Source organism: Sylvia atricapilla, chromosome 13 (genome assembly GCF_009819655.1).
Source record: "Sylvia atricapilla isolate bSylAtr1 chromosome 13, bSylAtr1.pri, whole genome shotgun sequence".
Taxonomy (NCBI): Eukaryota; Metazoa; Chordata; class Aves; order Passeriformes; family Sylviidae; genus Sylvia; species Sylvia atricapilla.
Window position 1 is genome coordinate 16,458,488 of NC_089152.1, and position 19,858 is coordinate 16,478,345.

General features: G+C 37.2%; 1 protein-coding gene across 2 annotated transcripts in view; it reads right to left on the reverse strand.

Moving 5' to 3' along the window:
- VPS13C (vacuolar protein sorting 13 homolog C) overlaps nt 1-19,858 on the reverse strand; it is a 74,040-nt gene that overhangs the window by 30,868 nt on the left and 23,314 nt on the right. For both annotated transcript variants that reach the window (XM_066328588.1, XM_066328587.1), the window contains 26 exons: nt 19,620-19,759; nt 18,903-19,056; nt 18,412-18,488; nt 18,176-18,235; nt 16,722-16,875; nt 16,449-16,565; nt 15,393-15,496; nt 14,925-15,092; nt 13,881-14,185; nt 13,484-13,631; nt 12,670-12,778; nt 12,083-12,216; nt 11,614-11,770; nt 10,854-10,933; nt 10,002-10,061; nt 8,772-8,937; nt 7,719-7,835; nt 7,087-7,190; nt 6,495-6,662; nt 5,775-6,079; nt 5,279-5,423; nt 4,018-4,174; nt 3,039-3,169; nt 1,898-2,067; nt 1,114-1,352; nt 710-939 (listed from right to left, as the gene is read on the reverse strand). In XM_066328588.1, the coding sequence (XP_066184685.1) occupies nt 710-939; nt 1,114-1,352; nt 1,898-2,067; nt 3,039-3,169; nt 4,018-4,174; nt 5,279-5,423; nt 5,775-6,079; nt 6,495-6,662; nt 7,087-7,190; nt 7,719-7,835; nt 8,772-8,937; nt 10,002-10,061; nt 10,854-10,933; nt 11,614-11,770; nt 12,083-12,216; nt 12,670-12,778; nt 13,484-13,631; nt 13,881-14,185; nt 14,925-15,092; nt 15,393-15,496; nt 16,449-16,565; nt 16,722-16,875; nt 18,176-18,235; nt 18,412-18,488; nt 18,903-19,056; nt 19,620-19,759 (3,899 nt within the window). The remainder of the gene's footprint in view (nt 1-709; nt 940-1,113; nt 1,353-1,897; nt 2,068-3,038; nt 3,170-4,017; nt 4,175-5,278; nt 5,424-5,774; nt 6,080-6,494; nt 6,663-7,086; nt 7,191-7,718; nt 7,836-8,771; nt 8,938-10,001; nt 10,062-10,853; nt 10,934-11,613; nt 11,771-12,082; nt 12,217-12,669; nt 12,779-13,483; nt 13,632-13,880; nt 14,186-14,924; nt 15,093-15,392; nt 15,497-16,448; nt 16,566-16,721; nt 16,876-18,175; nt 18,236-18,411; nt 18,489-18,902; nt 19,057-19,619; nt 19,760-19,858) is intronic.

The window sequence follows — 19,858 nt, forward strand, 5'->3', positions numbered from 1 at the left end:
AATGTAACCTTTTCATAAGATTTATCTTGTATTTTTTCACTCCATAGGCCAAAGGGGCACCAATTCCATGAAGCAACAGTGTGTTTCAGAGTAAAAACATTTCATATAGTGCAACAATCCCACATCCCAATTTACACAAGCACCATTTTGTACTGAAAGGTTAAAACAGTGAAATAAAAGCTTCTGACTTAATGCTTAAAAACTAGACAAAACAAAAACTCCACACACAGTGATAACATAAAAAAACCCTGAATCCTTACAAAAACCTAAATACATATGGGAAGATAAGCTCATGTGAGGAGAAGCACACAGGCCACCTTTGTGGCTCAGTGCTCCCTTGGCAGGAAGGTGCAGATGAAGTTTTGGACAAAAGGCTGCTCAGGACTCTACTGCAACACGGAAATCAACAGGCAGTGAAAAACACTGCAAAAGGTTTCAGGTTTCAAAACCCTCACACAGTTTCTTCACTTAGACACTTCTAATGTAATTTACAATTGTGCAGCACAGGTTTTAGACAGAGCTCCAAGTGTTCAAGTCCTGCACCTACTGATGAAAGGTTCACCTTTAAATGGCACAGGCCCCTCCTCACTTCTGGATAATCAAGGGTATGAAAATTGAGAGTTTTGAGTGCTATAGATTTGCCAGCTAAGGGACATTCCTGCCATCAGTTTTAATTACTTTTTTCATCATGAAACACTGATTTCCTTACCGTAGTAACATTTTTGCCTTGTTTTTCTTTGAGAAAGGCACATGCCAACACTTTAAAGGCCTTCACTTGAGCAGTCATCCTTTGTGCAAGTTTGTCAGATGTCAGAGAAAAGTCACATTGGAAGGAAACTTTCAAGGCAGGGGCATCAGCATTGGTCAAATTAGCAACAAATACAACTTCTGGATCCATAATCACAGCTTTTACTGTCATGTTTGGCCGTACAGATACTTCTGTGAAAATAAGTTTAAAAAATCACCATAAATATAACAAACAGAAAGAGGAAAGCTATCTATTTCTTAAGTCTGATACCAAGACAGCATCTTGAAAGCTTTTGGATTAGTTATTTTCAGAATGAAATCTGCAAAGGAGGGAAATGGAGGTCGGTGGAAATTGGTTTTACAGACCTGTTGCTGCCTTGGACTTCCCAGAAGCAACTTGCTTTAATTGGAACTGTGCAGATCTTTCAGCTGAAGATACTGGCATTGACTTAATGAAAAAATGTGCTACTGTCAACAAAAATTCCATACTAGCACATATGTACAGCTTGTCGAGGACAGCAACAACTTCAGTTCCATTTTTATCCTGCTTGTATCTTATATCAATCATAGAAATGTCATTTGTGTCATCTTTCTTGTCTACCATTCTGGAAAAGAAGTTTAATAAGAAACATCTCAAACACTGTAACACATAGATCTACAAAGATGCATAAGTACGGCCATTTTTTCTCACCATGCCATTTATAAAGAAGAATTACTACACAAGCAAGCAATGTTTTCTTCCAGAAATAAGAGGGTAGAGGCTTTTCTAGCAGAAGAGTAATTTGAATTTAAAACTAGTGTGCTACACTCCTGGAAGTATGCATGCAGCACATAACAATCACACTGAAGTTTCAGTGCACACAACTCTAGTTGAGGCTGGGTGCCCTCCATTCAGCTGTTCCACTGTTTACTGTAAAATGCCAGCCTCCAAGATTTCTTTTTCTTTTGGATAACCTGAGAAATCAACATAAAAGAGTAGAAACTTCTTTAACATTATTAAAATTATACTGCTCACTGCTTAAGCACAGAGTATTACAGGCCACAACAGACAGCACTCCTGAGTTTTGTCAATTCCATGTGAAGTATAAAACAAGGAAAAAGCCTTCCTCATAAGCTGGATTTTTTTCATTTCTGATGCAGTCAAACCCACCTTGCAGTCACGTTCTGAATTCCTTCTCTGAGATCATCCAAGGTACATGCTTTGAGTTTAACACTGATATCCATGGAGCCATCTGAGAACATCTCCCCAGCCGATGCCATGAGATGCAGCCGGAGCTCTCCAAGGCGCAGCTTGTCACTGTGCACCGAAGGCAGAGACTGCTGCAGGACAAAGTGCAGGGTTATTATCACACAGCAAAGCAAGGAGACATCTCCCTTGCTGCTAGTCACATGCATCATCATCCATGAAGTGAAGGATCTGATTAGCCTGTTACTGTCATCAGTCCTCCACTCATACCAGTGAGTTCAAGAAATTCACTGAGCAAACAAAAAACCTGCCGGGCCGCAGTGAAGTTGATTCTGCAGCACACTGCCAGCAGTTGCTCAGAATGCATCACTGAATGCATCTGTTTCAGCTCTAGATCCCTTGGCAGAGGATCCTTCCACTCTCATCACACTAAATCATCTACAAAAGCACTTCAGCAATAAGTGGGAATTATACAACAGTGACATTAAAATAAAATCTCATTACAGTGTCTTTCTTCCCTGTGATGCTCATTGCACAAGAACATCTTTAAAATTATACCCAACTAACATTCAATGTACACAAAGACATATAAAGGCAAGCACCTTCACATCTAAACAAAGCAGACTTCATTAAGTCATAAAAACAAGAAAATATTTCACATCTTTCTCTTCTGTTTTTAGCACAGAGAGGATGCTCATGACTGCTCACACTCAGGGATATGCAAGAGGAAATTATGGGCCATGTATGACTTGGATCTGCTTACTAACTCTAGAGGCACCATGCATAGAACTAGCACTGTCTGAGCTAACAACTCCTGCTTTTCAAATACTCAGTTTTATTTTGGGAAACTGGAATCAAAGTTTGAATGACCAAATCAAATGTTGGGCGGTTTTGGTGGTTTAGTAATATCCTTAGTATGACTTTCAGAAATGCACACACCTTCTTCTTAAGGACACTGTCTGCCCAAGAAAACTCAAAGCTCCATTAGCAAAGCATTAAAAAGCCAATGCAGTTGATATAACTTCATTTTTCTGACCTGATTTCTGTCCATGTGAGATGCCTTGGCTGCCCACCCCACCTGAGTGGTAAAAGCTTTGTCACAAACCTGAGTCGTGTCACTGTTGTAGAGAGTTACAGAAAGGGACTCAAAATTGAAGTCGAATTTAAGCAATGTATAACATTCCACAGAAGACTCAACTGCAGAAACACTTTGCTGTCCAGAATCATCAAGGGTACCTGTCAGTGAAAAGAAGATATTTTTACATTTCTTTTGAACACTGGGCTTGCTTTTGGTTTGGGGTTTTTTTGTTATTGGTTGCCTTTTTTTTTTTTTTTCGCTTGGTTGGTTGGTTGAGTGTATGGAGTTTTCTAAATTAAGATCAGGAAATCACGAAAAGAGGGAAAGCTCTAAATACAGAAGACTACTCAAAATAACTCACTTTTAATTTTGTTCTATCCAATGCACACTAAAATTATCTAGCACAGAGTGGTTTACAACCTTAAAAGAAGCTGTCATTAGTTTACTGAAGTTTTTGCTCACTTTAATGAAGAACGCACAAAGTACCAAGTCTGCTCAAGGAATCAGCACTACTCTCCCTTCCCATTCCTATTCACAGCAGAACAATTCAACAATTGGTTAAACAGCAATTTTTGACATTGAGAAAGTTTGGAGAAAAAATAGGTTTTGGCAAAGTGTTAAAAATACTTCATTCAGAGACATGCACTGTTTACACTGACACACTATTTGAACACTATCTTCCTTGATTGTTATAATTGTGCATTAACATCCTGGGGTAGATGATTTGGCTTTTTTCTTTTTTAACCACATGCAGTTAGAAGAGTGATTGATATAAACTGAAGAACACAATCATATGAGAAATTAATCACAACAAAAACGCTACAAAAACTTCTGACCATCAGGAGCTCACACTCCATGGAAGTGCATAGTTTCTTATTTATAACTTTTCATAGATACAATATATTTGTAACAGTTAAAATAATTTGTTGTGTTTCAGAAAAATATGATATTTGAATTTGCAAACAGCCCTTTGCATACACATATTCAGCCTTTGAATTGAACATACCCTCAGAGCCACCAGATTCATGTGGAGCTTTCCCTTTTCTAGATATCTGCATATCCTCAATATACTCTTGCACAGTATTTGGCTGGGAAGAAGCCCCTCCAAGGTTTTCAAGTAAAATTTTCATGATAACAGTTAGATCATCTTCACTGAGTGCAATCTGTAAAGTGATAAAGCCACAAGCTCATTTTTGGTGACAGCATTTTTTCCAACACAGTATGCAAGCACTAAGGAAAAACAATGGGCTGCTTCCAGCAGAAACAAACTGGATATTCAAAATTATCCTGCCCAAAACAATCTAAATAATTTGCCCATTTTTCCCGTATCATTTGTTACAGTTACAACAAGAAATAACAGTCCATACGATAAACACTTCATAGACTTGTAAAGGATCTTTGCCAATTAAAAATAAGAGTAAATGATAAACATAAGCACTTCTCAGCAATTCAGTAATCCAAAAACATGACCAGAAAACATTAAAGCCAAGATTTGCATTGTATACACTAAAGCAACTGTCATTCAGTAGGCCTTCAAAGACTTAATGAATATGTATCAAATCATCATATTACAAAATCACAAAAAAGCAAGCAGTATTAAGTGACAAGATTAGCCCATAGTACACAGGGTAAGAATATTTTTCCTGCGTTTGGTTAATTTTGTTGGTACTCCTTTAAATCTCTCATTTCTCTGTGCTTCCCCAGTATGACATTTGGCCACAGCACAGATACAGGAATGAAGAAGTAAAAAGGCTCAGGAACAAAGAAAAGGTGCCCCAGTTTGGTTTTACCCATTTAAATCCATATGGTTAATGCAGGAAAAGAAAAAGTAGAGCCCTCCCTCTGCAAAGACAATTTTACGTTTTTGTGTATTAGAGATAACCTTTCATTTTGAATACAACTACTAAATATTCAAATAACCCAAATGTTACAGATTAAACTATTTGAATTGTTAAATCTTGTTTTTAAATGAGAACTCAAAAGATAACCTCAATGATTTTACTGACTGTTGAGTCAATGGATAGCTCCAATGGACCTCCAGATAAATAAAACCATTTTATTCCATTTGCATGCAGCTACACCAAAACTATTCATTATACAATATCAAAATTCTAACAAATCTATAAACTGGATGATTAAACTGAAAGTATTTCAACATACTGTAAAGGACACAAACTGAAATGAGTTTACACACTCCTTAACTAAGCTGAGGACTGTTCTGAGAACCCATGTGACTTTTGACACAGATCTATTGGTCATGATATTACCTGCATTGGTTTTAGGTCTCCTTTGATACCAATTGTTGGGCATTTATGATACCATGCTGCTGCTAAATTTCTCTGCACCAGTAAAGTCAAACTCACAGGACGCAGAATTTCAGAATCTGGTTGTGAATCTGTGGATATGATGCACCTAAATAAGACAGTGGAAGTAACAGAGGAAAAATGTTGACTAGTTGCAGAATACCAAATAATCTCATATCAATTTAGCAAAATTAAAGGCATAATTAATTTAACAATAGGCTTATGTGCACCTATGCACTCCAGATGAACTCAAGTTATTGTGCTATCATCCCTTCTTTCCAAGAAGGTTTAGAGATTGTAGACCTGTGTCTCTATCTAAAAGCACTCCTAAACTTAGCTTGGCAAGGTTTCTTGCTTGGGTTTAGTATGTTCTCATTGCATACCATGCTTAAATAAGAGAAATATGGACACACCTTCCTTTACCAAGACACTTCAGCTCAAGAAAAAGCTCCATGTTTACCTTGATAATTTCAAGTGAGTCAGCTGCACATCCATATTGTCAATGACTGGAGGAAGAGGAGATTCATCTGAAGACACCAGCTTGAATTCATTCTGAACTCTGATTAAGCCAAGATCAGCTACCAAAGCATTACATGAAGCTGATGACTCAGGGACAACTATGACTGGGGCTTTCAAGTTGACATCCATTAGAAGGCGAAAGCTCTTTTTGGCAAAGTCCTTCATGCTGGAAGCAGCCATTTCTGCTGCCTGGACAGTGACTGCAGTCAGGGCTTCTTGTGCAGCTTGGAAATTGTTTAGGAAGTTCTATTCATAAGTAGTGAAGAAAAGTAAGAGTTCCATGAAAACAAATAAGCCTCTCAAAAAACAGGCAAGCCCCAGGCAAAACGTAAATTTAAGAAAAGTTGACACCTGTGGTATAAGTATGAAATTCCTAATTCAACCACACTTGCTTCATGAATAAGCTGACACACTGTTTAACTGTCTAATTTTTAAGATATTATTAAAGCCATCAGCTCGATTCATTATTTCTTTTGTCATCATGCTCCTTGGCACTCTTCTGTAAAGCAGTGCAACTTAAATGGCAACTATTCAGCAAAATACTTCTATATGCTTGCATATCAGCTCACCACCAGGAACAGGTCAAAAAAGAGCTGATTGCATTTTATCTCATACAAAAATCTTTTAATGTCAAGCAAAAAAACTTAAACTAATATCTTACCAAGAGAGACATAAAGAACTTATGTAGGTAAATTATTTGGATGCAGCCCACTTTCAGAGACATTTTACCATCCACCCTTGACATATCAGCATAGGCTTCCCCTGCAGTGGCATCTGGATAAAGTGACATGTGAAATCTGAACACTTCATCTCCCATTATGCAGACAGCCTAGAAGATTATGTACACATAGTTAATACTACCAGGTAGTTCTGAAACAAAAAATATTTCCCCAACAAGATCAACAGCAACTTATCAGCAGTACTTGGACATATGATAGGCACAAAAGGAAACAACAGAATCACCTCTTTTATAGTATATGCCTATTCTTATTTGCTTATCTATAGCCCATTTAATATTTAAGCATTGCTACTCAGAACTAAACATACCAGTGCAAACGTAATTGAAAAGAATTAAATATTAAATGGGCGAACGTTTTGCTTCTCTGAGGTGAAGGAAATTAATCAATATATTTTGCTAAGTATTGCATCGTACATCACATTCTATAACAACAGCTAATTAAACTACAGTGCTACACTAAATCACTTGAAGAACTGGGTCTCCTCAGCTGTTTACAATCTGCTCAATACATCACCTTTTTATGGATTGTTTTTGGATCAACATTTGTAATTATAATGTCCTCAAGTCTGGAGAACACCTTAATCTTTTTAGGCTTCATAGCCACAGATGCATCCATTCCTGAATGAAACAAAAGAAAGAAGTCAATAAATGCACTTCAACAAATTTCTGAGTAAACACTTCTGCTAAAAAACAAACCAACCAACCCCCTCAATTAATTATTACTGAATATAAGGAGTAATAACAGCTTAGAATCCAGCCTTCTGCTATGTAACAATGAATGCTAAGTCTGAGAGAGAAGTCAGGGCCTTTCTGCCCACAACAGTGTTGTCAACATAACTTGACTCTAAGACTTTGGTACAATTCCCCAACACTATCTAAGATCTAGCTATTAAAAAAGGCAAATTTGTGTTATCTAAAACATGGTTCCTTTACTTCTTTGAATTTTACTACACTCCAGGATTGTCTCCATTTCCTGAGTCAAACATTTCTATTTCCTTGCAGATCTTTTCATACAATCACAATATACTGAAACATGTTAGAGAAATCTGCAGCGCACAATCTGGCCTTTTAGAAGTGAATGGAGGGAAACAGCCTATTTCTGGCTACAGCCAGCTTCATCTAATATTTAAATAAAAACCACCTTACCTTGTATCCGAATGTCTGCAATTCTACAGGTCTGATCACACACTGTAATACTGAATGCATTTAGCTTTGCAGTGAGTTTTAGTTCACAGACATCATCATAGGCTGCATCACTACACACTGGATAGGAAACATAGGAGACATACAAGGAGTTCAAGTATTAAAAGTCCACTGTTTAAAACAAATATTAGATTAGTAGTTTTGTACATATATAAACTATTCAAAAGCAACCTGCAGTCATTCCCTAAAAGATATGATAATCCCTAGTCAAAATGCAAAAAAAGTCAGTTATTAACAGTTTCCTTCAGGCACATGAACTGTCACCAACCAACACAGGCAAAAAGCCATCAAGATGATGTCATTTCTCCTCATTAATACCTACTTTACCTGCATCAGTTGCTAAATGCAGTATACACTACATTATTTGAAATATTCTCACATGAGAAATGCTCCTCTGTGTCAAGCAGCAAAGCCAATTTAGCTGCAGCGACACTGCACAAACACAAAATGTAACAGCCACTGGACTCAATCCCAATCGTTTTAGGATTAGAAAAACTTGAATTTCAGAAACAACCCTACAAGTGCAAGAATCAACAACACCAGGCCTGACAAAATATTCAGGAGCTTCCATGTAAAAACTCTTTACTCTTTCAAGGTTACAGAGACCAGTAATTAAAATAAATACACCACTCCTGCACTTCAGAACTTCTCTTTGCTTCCCCAGAGGAGAATTTCTTTTCAGCAATGTAAGCATTCTTTAGAGCCCTCAGATTGGAAAGCTACACGGTTGTGACACTAAACCTTTGGAAAGGCTGAACACTGCAACATCATTTATTCAAATAAATTAATCCACCCAGGGAAGTTATATTGAGTAAAGAGAATTTGTAAAATTAAGCAACAGGAAGAATGTCTGCTGGTTTGTTTTTTTTTTTTGTTATTTTCTCCCCATTTACAGTTGTGCATGCTTTGTTTTCCACCAAACAGACTGCAATGCTTTCATCTGAAAGTGAGATGCTGTTAAGAAACAAAAGTATAGCCTTTCTAATATTACACTACCTGGTCTAAGAGCACTTCCTTTTTCCTGTTCTTTCATTTGAGGCTTGTGGTCTGATGATTTATCAGTACTGGGAAGACCACCTGATGGAACACTCAAGGTGAGGAAACCCATGATGGAAAGCAAAGCCTCTGTGTGAAGTACTATATCCAAAGATGAAAAGATGACCTAAAACAAAGGCAAGGAGACAAAGTAATATTGTTATTTAAAAGCAGTTTATACCCTAACAACTCAGAGCTGCTGTCATAGAATCAAGGGAAAAAACCTCTTGCCCAACTTCCCAAGTATTTGACTCTTCTATCTCCATTCCCTTCAACTTCACAAGCTCCAGAACAGATGAGGGAGCCAGGCAAGGGAAGCTCAAAACAGCTACAGAGGAACTGTGCCAATCTAAAAGTTGATGCCTCATGTGGTTATGCCTTTTCAGGACACTCTAGTTCTGATGCATTTCATTTCATTTCATGGCATTTCATTCAGCACTTTTGTTGACAACTTCAAACCACGGAAGAAGGTATTTCAGCAGATATGGTACAACAACAAAAAAAAAAACCCACTAAGATTCAAAGTTTGCAAATCAGAACAGGGAGTGTGTGAGCAGCACCTACTCCTGCCAGTACTATTTAGTGAAACCCAGCATCAGTCACTTATTCCACAAAAGGCCATCAAGAAGCAGCTTGACACATCATTACTATTTTAAAGGAAACAGAATGGCAGGCTTATTTCAGAAGTCACTGAAGCCACGGAAAATGACTCATGAATAATTGCTTTCAGGAGAAGTAAAAGGCCTAATTGCACTGAAGACCCCTGAGAATGCTACTTGGACATTTCAGCTCACATCTCAATTTCACTGTTTCTGTTACAAGCTCAGAAACACAAAGCCTTGGTTTCTCTCCCTGCTAACTGTATCACTCCAGAAACAAAGCACATGCTAAAGGCCTGACAGCTAAAATTAATAAGGACATTTTTCTAACTAGCAAAAAATTATAGTTTTTAGTTTAAAAAAATTAATACAATAAATACTTCCATTAAAAAATCCTTTTGTCTACCTGGATTTGTCTTTGAAATAGTTAAATACAAAGCAGTAGGTTTTAATGATGAGAGTCAGGGCTTTGGTTTTGGGTTGGTTTTGTTTCCTTTTTTTTCCTCTTCAATGAGAAGAAAAAAGGGAGCAAGTATCACAGCTGCTACAATTTGAAAATTTAAAAAACAAATTAAATACATCCAGTACTTACATTAATGTTTTGCTTGGTGCTTTGGTAAGTAGTAACGAAGTCTGGTCCATCAGGATCAGCCTAAAGTAAAAAAAATAAAAGGGACACAGTCAATCTCTATCGAATAAGCCAATAATTAATATTCATTATGAATAATTTTATTAACTGAATTATTTAAACTTAGCCCATACACAAGGATTATTCCAACTGCAAAAAAAACAAATGAAAGTGATGAAGCCTGAACAAACAAGTTCTTCAAATAAGGCACTAGCAAGACAACCAGAATGGGGTGCTCACAATGCTCTGCTCAGAGACATTTCACAGCACATATTTTGCCAAAATTCAGCCGGCGAGTTACAGAACTTTCTCTCATATAGAATCTATTTAAAGTGGGTCAATTTATACTTAGTACTTTGCCAGTACAAATTAATTTATTTTTCAGTATGTAAATGATGCCATTCCAGATAAGAGTATTGAGGAGCCCACTGGTTCTACAACCTATCAGATTCCCAAGCACTCATGCAATTTTTGAAGGCCTTTTTTAAGCTACCAACAACACTCTTCAATTGTGAGTTTTATCACCTGTAGAGTCACTCTCTACTTACACAGACAAAGACCATCACACCCATTAAGTGTCACAAAGGTCCTCATTTGTGCTGTACACACAGAACACTAACAAATGCTTGTCTTTCCAGAGATTTCAGTAATAGCATTGACTTATGAAGCAAGCACTACATGGAATTAAATGAAATGCCAAATTGAAAACCAGGCATCTGGGAGAAGGTCTGGGTAAGTTTTAGATACAAATCTACGGGCTAAGTATGGAAGCCTTACTTTACTCCCCATGTAATTTTACTGAAAATGTATTGAAACCTTAATATATTCCATTTTCAAAAGATGTTCATCTGTCTCACTTGAGGAATTAAGAATGCAAAGAGGATCTCCTTTTGAGTCTGCAAACAAAGAAATAAGAATGTGAAGTGATTCCACTCACAAGCTTTACCCCACCTCTGCAATGTCTCCATGCTAATTCTCTATTACATACTAATTAGATACTATTCTTGCTGAAATAGTGAAACTAAACAGCTTTTTATGTTTTTACTGAGAAGCTGCACATGAAGCATTATCTTGTGAAATGTTATATCCAATTTATTTTCAATTAAACTAGTAAAAATTAACTTATCTAGCTCTTGAAACAAGATCAAAATTGAAAGTTCTTTGCATTCCTACCTTCACACTCAAAACCTTAGTTTTGTACTTTGGATAAATGGCTATTTCAGTTCTGCCTTCACTGCCAGTGTGAATTGGTCCCTGACCAACCAAGGAAGCACTTCCAGTGCTGCCAGGACTGGTCATAAAGCACAGAATCAGAAGCTCATCAAAACACACTGAACAGCTGGAATAGTTCTCAGGAACACCATTCCTGCTCAAAGTATGCAACTCACCCAAACACACTGACTTTAACTCTAGCAATGGCAGTAAAACTTGGTATCAGGAAAAACAGATTAATTCTATCTAAATTATTCTTTCCCTTTCGCTTCCCTCTCATTTTTGGTTTATGACATGTTATCCACTGGCTATAAATCCAAAAGCACAAATTCTACTCACTGTGTCAGTTGTCTAGAAGACTTACCATTAATTTCAGTGCATCTCATTGTAATTTTTTTCAGATACGCTGCTGCAGCCAATTCATGATTTCTAATTTTGGTTTTGGTTCCAAGCTGTAGCACAGTTAGAATATGTAATGGATATCTCTCCTTCTGAACCTGCTTCATCAAGGTTATTACAACCTTGAATATGGAAAGGGAAATAAGTTCGATATTTCAGTGAAGCTGTTCAGACATGGCAGGCAGTTATAAGTAGGCGTTATCTCCTCAGCTAAATGTAAAACATAATATTAACTTAGACATTTTGCACTTTTATAAAAAGACCGTCTAAGACAAATTTGCTACGGATTTCCCCTGGCCCCTGCTCTGTTCCTCTTGTTTGTTTTATTTTTGTTGCCAAGTCAAACTGTTAAAATGAACTTTATAGCCCACAATTTCTAAGAAACAGATGAGTATTTGGTTCAGATAGATTAAGTTGTACAGACGGATGCATACCTCTTTGATTTCAAAATTAAGTAGCATATTGATTACATCTTCATTTCCTGTTATTTTTCTCTTTTCAGACAGCATTCCTTCTGGAACACTCTTATCCTGTATCAAAGCTGATCTCTCCAGTTCTTTCATTTTACCTGGAACATTCAATATATTGTTTAACTTTTGAAATTGCTACCATTTGTTTAGCTTAAGAAACACATCCAAAGCTTTTACTCATTTAGATGGATTGCATTCACCCAAGATAAGCTAGCAACATTACCACAAGCAGAGCCTTAAACTTCAGAGCATGAAAAGGAAATAGAAACATGTTCTGGCAACAAGATGACTCTGGTATCTCAATACCTTGCTGGTTCCTTGACAACTTAGGTAACACAATTACCAAATTTTGTCTTGTAATGTTTCCAATTTTTTGAAGTATCTAAGTATGAACACTGTCCTTGCAAAATTAAAAAGAAGAGTTCATCAGTTACACTCAGCTTATCACCATACTCTCAGATCTAAACTTGCTTTCCAGATAATAAATGCTTTTCCTTACTCCTGAAAGCAACCACACTTAATATTCATGACAAACAAACTCCATCTCTGACCTTCCTTTTGCAGCACTGATTTTGCATCCTTTTGAGTTTCTTCTGCTTCACCCAGGTTTTCTGTCAACACTTTGAGAAAGACATTCAAATCTTCTTGACTTAACACAACCTGAAAAGTTGCAGATCACAATTCTCAGGAAAAACACATTGTTCCTTGAACTTATCCCCTGCTAACAAAGCAGAACAATGTTTCCTGGCAAGAAGAGTGCTTATTTACAGCTATTTTGTCAGCAGAATCATCCCTTCAGTAAGAAAATTAAATTATTTTAACCACTTATTTTAAAAGTCTGAGGAGATTAAAGGTTTTGACCTCCAGTGCTGTATCAATATACACTGCAGCATTTAATGTACCTATGCTTGTAATACATCCCTGTCAATGACATGCCTCTTCATGATATTTTAATTTCAGTTTCACCCAAGATGTCCCTGTGAAAGAAAGTAATAGTACTTTCTTTCACAGCACATAAAATGCCACAAAAAACAAGTATCCCACTCAAGGGAGATAGGAAAGTAGGAAGCTAGAGTTCACAAAGCAAATATTTGCATCAATTTATACTCCTCTATCTTCAGAAGATTCAATTAAAAAAAAAAAAAAAACCACAAAAATTTGAAGGAATTCTTGCTCAGAGAACTGGTCACAAAACAATTTCTGTGATCCTTTCAAATCACTACACTCATCTGTTACATTGATGAAATCCACTCCACACCTACTAAAAACCTGCAGCTTGTTGCCCCTTTGTGTCCAGTGTCTAGAATTAACATTCAGCGTTGCTCTCACAGTTAAATATCATCACCACCTTCTCACAAGACTTACATTCATTGTATCCAGATACCCTGTGACCTCCAGCACTGGTAACTTGTGAAACCAAGCTGCAGAGAGATTTCGTTTCACAGACAGGCTTAAATTAATAGGGTGAAGTATCTGAATATCTGGATGTGGCAAATCTCTCTCCAAAGTGATCCTTGAAACACAGAAAGGAAAAAAAAGAAAGCAGTTGGGAAGTTGGAAGTCACGAGTTAGATTTTCAAAAATCTTAAAATCTCAAATGTAGCACCAAATACCTTCCTAAGCAGAACAGTTTCTGATTTTATTACAGATCTAACTGCTCCAAGATAACAGGCTAGAATTTTAATACCAAATATTTGACACAAGCACCAACCACGGTTTTGGGCAAGAACATTAATGTTCTACAGAGTATTAGTGACTGTACCTCGACAGTTTCAGCTTTGTCAGCTGCACATCCATCTTGTCAATGACTGGAGGGAGTGAACTGCCTTCTGAGGACACCAAGACAAACTGGTTCTGAACCTTAATCAAGCCAAGATCTATTACGATTGCATTGGGGGAAATGGAGGACTGGGGGATCACTATAACTGGCGCTTTCAAGTGAATGTCCATGGCAAGGCGGAAACTCCTCTGGGCCAGGTCCTTCACACTGGTAGCAGCCTTTTCTGCAGCCTGGGCTGTAGCAGCACTCAGGGTCTCCTTGGCTGTCTGGAAGTTGTTCAAGAAGGTCTAGAAAAGCAGTTCAAGAGAAAGGAGAAATGTCTGTAAACAGTTTTTACTCTAGGTTACTTTCTCATTTTACATCATCATCCACCACTTATGCTGCTTACTCTGTTCAATTTTCCATAGAAAAAGACAGCTGAGTGCCTTCTGTCATGACCTCTAATAAAGAGTCAAAGATGTACTAACCAGTGCAATCCACTTATTTTAAATCCACCTCTATTTTTCCTTCTTTCCTTAGCTACAAGACTCCTTACCTCATTAAATTCTGAAAGCTCCTCTTGCCCTCCTTAAATAGTATCAAATTCCTAATAAAGAACCTACTGAAATGCGAGAAAGCTCACTGGTGCTTTATTGGAAAAGTTATCCTTAGGGTACCCAAACACACTGATTTTTACACTGGTTAATTTGCAGGCATCATGACACCCACCTTGCAGAAAGATTTGCCTCTAGTGTTAGCTCTGATATCTTTGCAATGAATTTTACTAGGGTGCAAAGAGCAGCAAACATAAAACCCCCAAACTAGCAGAAAAGCACCAAGGTTTTATCTATTTCCAAAACTGAGGGTGGGAAGTGACTCAATTGAAATTCAAACCAGTTACTTACCCAAGTTTTTAATAGTACACAGGAAAAACTAAACCTATTCCTTCTCTTCCAGAAACTGAAGGCTACCACTTGTACTGATGGCACAGCCCAGAAAACTGATCTGAGAATGCTGCAGAAACATACAAAGGGAAATAAGACTCACCAGGAGAGACATGTGAAATTTGTGAAGGTACACCAGCTGGATGCAGCCCACTTTCAAACATACAGTACCATCCACTTTTGACATGTCAGTGTAGGCTTCTCCCTCAGTAGCATGAGGATTCAATGTCAGATTGAAACTGAAAACTTCATCTCCCACTATAGACACAGCCTAGAGAGACAGAAAGAGCACCCACCAGCCATCAGCAGCTTCTACAAAGGCACTTAACACTAAGAACTAAAGATACCATCAGCCTATCAGATTACAAGTTAGATTACTAGTTTTTATAATCCTTTCAGACATCCATTCTTGTAATACGAGAATTATTCTTTATGATGCATCTTATTTGAAAATACTTATTCACGACAAATCGAATACTTTTAGAAGAGTGGAATGTGTATTACATTTCACTTTTATACACATCAAACTAACCAAGAATCAAGTAAAAGTTAAAATCTTGTAGTTGAGTACTTTTTTATGAAGGGTCCTTGAATCAACATCTGTGACAACTATGTCTTTAAGTCGAGCAAAGAATACAGTGTGACTTGGCTGAAGGCAAAGAGATGAGTCAAGACCTGCAAAGTAAAAAATAGAAACAGTCTTGCACAGCAGAAGTAACAGTTATTTTCAGGGTGGGGACACCAGCAGAGGAAGTGAGGAAAAGTCACTAAGCTTTAAGAATGACTGTACTACAGCTTCAACCAAAACAAAATAGAAATACTTCTAAGACAGATATTATCTCAGTAGCAATCATCTCTGGAAACAACTGAGCTACGATTCATAGAAAAATACTCAATAATCCACTTCTTAATAAGCAAGCTATTAAGTGAGTGCATTGAGATTTTCTATCAGAAAAGATGTTAATGTACTAAGCTACTTGAATACAATACTTTTGCATGCATAATCTTGTGTGAATACATTCTGTGATTTAGAGATGGGCACAAGCAAAGACTTTATGAGCTGCAGTACTAATCTTCCATATGACACATTCTTAAATATTCATAGGAGTGCTGGAAACTATGAGGATGGCAGTCAAAGTCAGCCACAAGTGAAACTCCCCCAACGAATTATTAATAGCCCTTACAAGGGGTAAAACCAAAACAAGGAACCAAAACAAACCCCTACGGTTAAAAATTAAAGAAAACGTTTTGAAGGCTTTTTTTATCCTACATAATTATTTATCCTACATAATTATTTATCCTAAATAATTTGATAGTATACCATAAAAATATCCAACACTTTGTACATGAAAAGCCACCCATAATCAAACTCCTTTAAAGGATGAACCTAATTATCTGAGTAATAACATAGCACATCTTTCTAGCTGGAGGCCAAAACATTATGACAGACTTAAGGCTGACTTTGAAAACAAGACTACAAGCCATTTTTGCACAGACGACAATAATAAATAAACAAATACATAAAAACAGATGCTGCATATTTACACCTTATTTTTCAGTCTAATTAAGCATAGTTGCTTTGAAACTAAAGTACCAGAGCAGTTAATTCTAATAAAGAATGCAATACCTTGTATCTTGATCTCTGCAATGTTCTTTTTTTCATCACAAATATTTAAACAGAAGGCATCCAGTTTGGCGAAAAGCTTGAAGTCAAACACATCCTTATCCTTGGAAGGTTTAGACACTAGAAATAAGAGAAGGTGGGATTTTTAAGGTACTTACGAGTCATATTTTCACTTTCATCTTTATTTCTACAAAGTTAATTGTGTTTCTCTGGATTTGCTTTGCCAGCATGCAACACATGCTTCTAGAACCATCACATGGATAATCACAACTGTACCTTTCTTCAGTCTGGAGTCATCTTCTTGCTTTTCTTCTTTGGATGGTGTCTCCCCACTTCTTTCCCTGCCTGATGGACTAACAGCTGTTAGAAAACTGACAGCAGACATAAGGGCCTCTGTATGTAACAGGAGGTTCAATGATGAAAAAGTCACCTGTTGAAAACATGAGACTCCACATGATCAAACAGTAACTTAGAAGTGTAAGAGGTGCAAAAGCACCCAGTGCAATAGAATCATGCCTTAGAAACAGAAAAGGTGCGTCTGTGGCCAGCAACAGATCATAAAGTAAAAAGCTTTCTGTAAAGTAGAAAGAGGTTAAGGTCAGAAAATAAGGAAACCTAGCAACAACTCAGCTCTTACAGCTGTACCTGCAAACCTGTAACTTCTTCAGTACAAACACAGTGATAAAAAATTCATTTCGTCAAATACAGCCTTGGGCTTGCTGCAATAACAGCACTAGCAGCATGGGTAAATGGCAGGTGGCTGACATGTAAATATTTAGAATATGGGCATTCCTCAATAAATCCACTGAGGAGTCCAAAAGCTAAGTAAGTGCCTGCTGTGTAGTTTAATAAAAGTTGTCCCCTTCAATGCAATTGAAACTGGAACTAGAGCCCAAATGCAATTCTCCCAGGCACAGAAGGCCCACTGAAGAGCTGCAAGGCAGCAGCAACTCCAGGTAATGGAAAATTGAGTTCTCTTAACATTAGCACTAGCCCATAGTATGAAGACAGCTAATTCAGCAGCACTGGAGTTTTAGAACCCTCATCTCCCTCTGCGGCTTCAGGAATTGCTTTTTGGCAAAAAAGATTTCAGTAACTAAGGCTCTCAGAAGAAATCTATAGATGCTCTAAAACTGTTAAGTAACAGGTGAAATATTTCAGTCTTCACACTAAAATAAGGTAGGCAAAATAATGTCCTAAAGGTATAAAGAGGAGAAAGGATCTATCACAGAAAACATCATCCTTTGTACTTTATTTCTAGAACGCATCAAGTCAATCTTTTTCCTTAGACTAAAATCTGACTCAAAAATACACCATTAGTGAAAAAAAAACCCCACACTCAGACATGGATTCTTATAAAAGATAGCCAACACAGTGCTGAATACATGGCACTCACAACACACATTATTTATATGAAAGGGAAAGACTTGGTGACTCCATTATAGTTTCCTACACTGGGCCCCTGAATGTCATGATCCCTGATGCATGAGAAGGTGAATTCTTAGAGCAGTTGGAATTTCATCTACATGAGCTAGACAGAAGCTTTTTCAGCAGTTCTACAAACAAACATTCTGCTCTTAAGTGGTATAAAAATTTCCAAGGACGTTTTAACTCATGAAATCTCCTGCTATAAGGCAGAAAAAAAAGAAGGCAAAACAACTCTTCATAACTCCTCTGTTCTGAGCAAGCAACTCAAAAGGAAATAAGCAATAAAATCTGAAAATACTCACTTGAATCATCTGTTCAGTGTTGTCAAAAATTGTCTGAAACTGTGGCCCATTTCTGTCAGCCTGAAAATAATGATTTGCATGAATGTTAATATTAATTCTAACCAGTCATTGTCCTCTTCAGAGGATACAAAATAATCCAACTAGCTCTGAATAGTTGGTTTAGGACTATATATAGACTATATATTAAGAATATGTAGAAATGCTTTAAAAATAATTTTTAAAAGCTTTGTGTATACCTTGACATATTCCACCTTCAGAAGGTCTAGGCCAGGCTTGTCTGAGGAACTAATTAGATGAATGGGTGATTTTTTACCTGTAAAACACCACATGAGATAAACAAGAATTAGGATCGTTTCTGTTCTTTCAGAGATCCAAAGAATTTGTGCCTTGAAGGTAGGAATTAACTTTCAGTACCATTTCCTAAAATACACTGCACCACCAAATATGAGTCACTGGTTTCTCTTTGCCAAGCCTCAAATGGCAGATCCCTTCTCCATCCAAAGACTGAGCTCTAAGCCATTTATTTATTCCAGAAGAACTATGGTGAGAGTCCAGAGCTTATCAGCTGTTATCAGTGGCACAAGCACTGCCAGGGAACGGCTGCACATTAACTGGGAAATTGGATCGACGTTTGAATTTCAGTGAGCACAAGGCACAGGAGAGCTCTCACTAAATGCCACACACACACACATACACACACGTCCACTTCTCTGCCATTGCTTGTTACCTCCAATTCCATAGTAATCCAAGCTTATTTTCTTCAAATAAGATATAGCTGCTAAATTATAGGTTTTGGCAGTAGCTTCTGTCCCAAGATGCATTACATCAAATACAAGTACAGTTTCCTCAATTTTCTTTTGTCTGGTGAGTTCTACTAAAACCTGGATGAACAAGAAATACAATTATGCCATCCTTTCACATGCAGTATTTTTACCACTTAAATCAACAACAGAAAAAGTGCAAGACGAGTGCCCTCCCTGCTTTGTTGGAAGCATTGCTTTTATTACAGGTTTGAGAGTATAAAATAGAAAGGAGAAGTGATTGTTTGATGGTGAAAGATACAGATACAAAAAATATTGTGGGATTTTCTCTTTGCAAGAAATCTGCCTGGGTACTGACTTTGCTTCTCCAGTGCAAAATTCCCACTCCCTACCCCCTAATTGTGAGTTGGTACTAATTTTCTCTACTAAAAATACTCCAATAAGGGACTTCTTCTTTTTCTTTTTTTATACATCAGTGAGTATGCATCATGTTTTATTTATATGCATCACATACAGACAAGAAATATCTCATATGCATAGAAATAGGTATGTGTATACATGAGGGTTTTTTTGCTTGGTGATTATGTTCCTGCATGCACTAATCTGGAGAACACTGAGTAAATGAATATTGGACTCTTTTTAAAGTATTCTTTAGGTAGGGGAGAATAGAACTACAGACATACTTCTTTAATTTCAAACTTCAGCTGAAGATTTATCAGTTCCTCCTGAGCAGGCTCCTCTTTTCTTATTTCTTCTCCTTTAACTACTGAACTTTCAGTTGGTTCAGAGCTTTCCTCAAAATCGAAATACTCATCTTCAGAGTCTATGGAAGTGAAATTACTGCCTCAGTAAACTTTTTCCAGAAACAGGACTAAATATCCCACCCTCTCTTTCCCATTCCCCTTGCATTTTTAACAGTGTG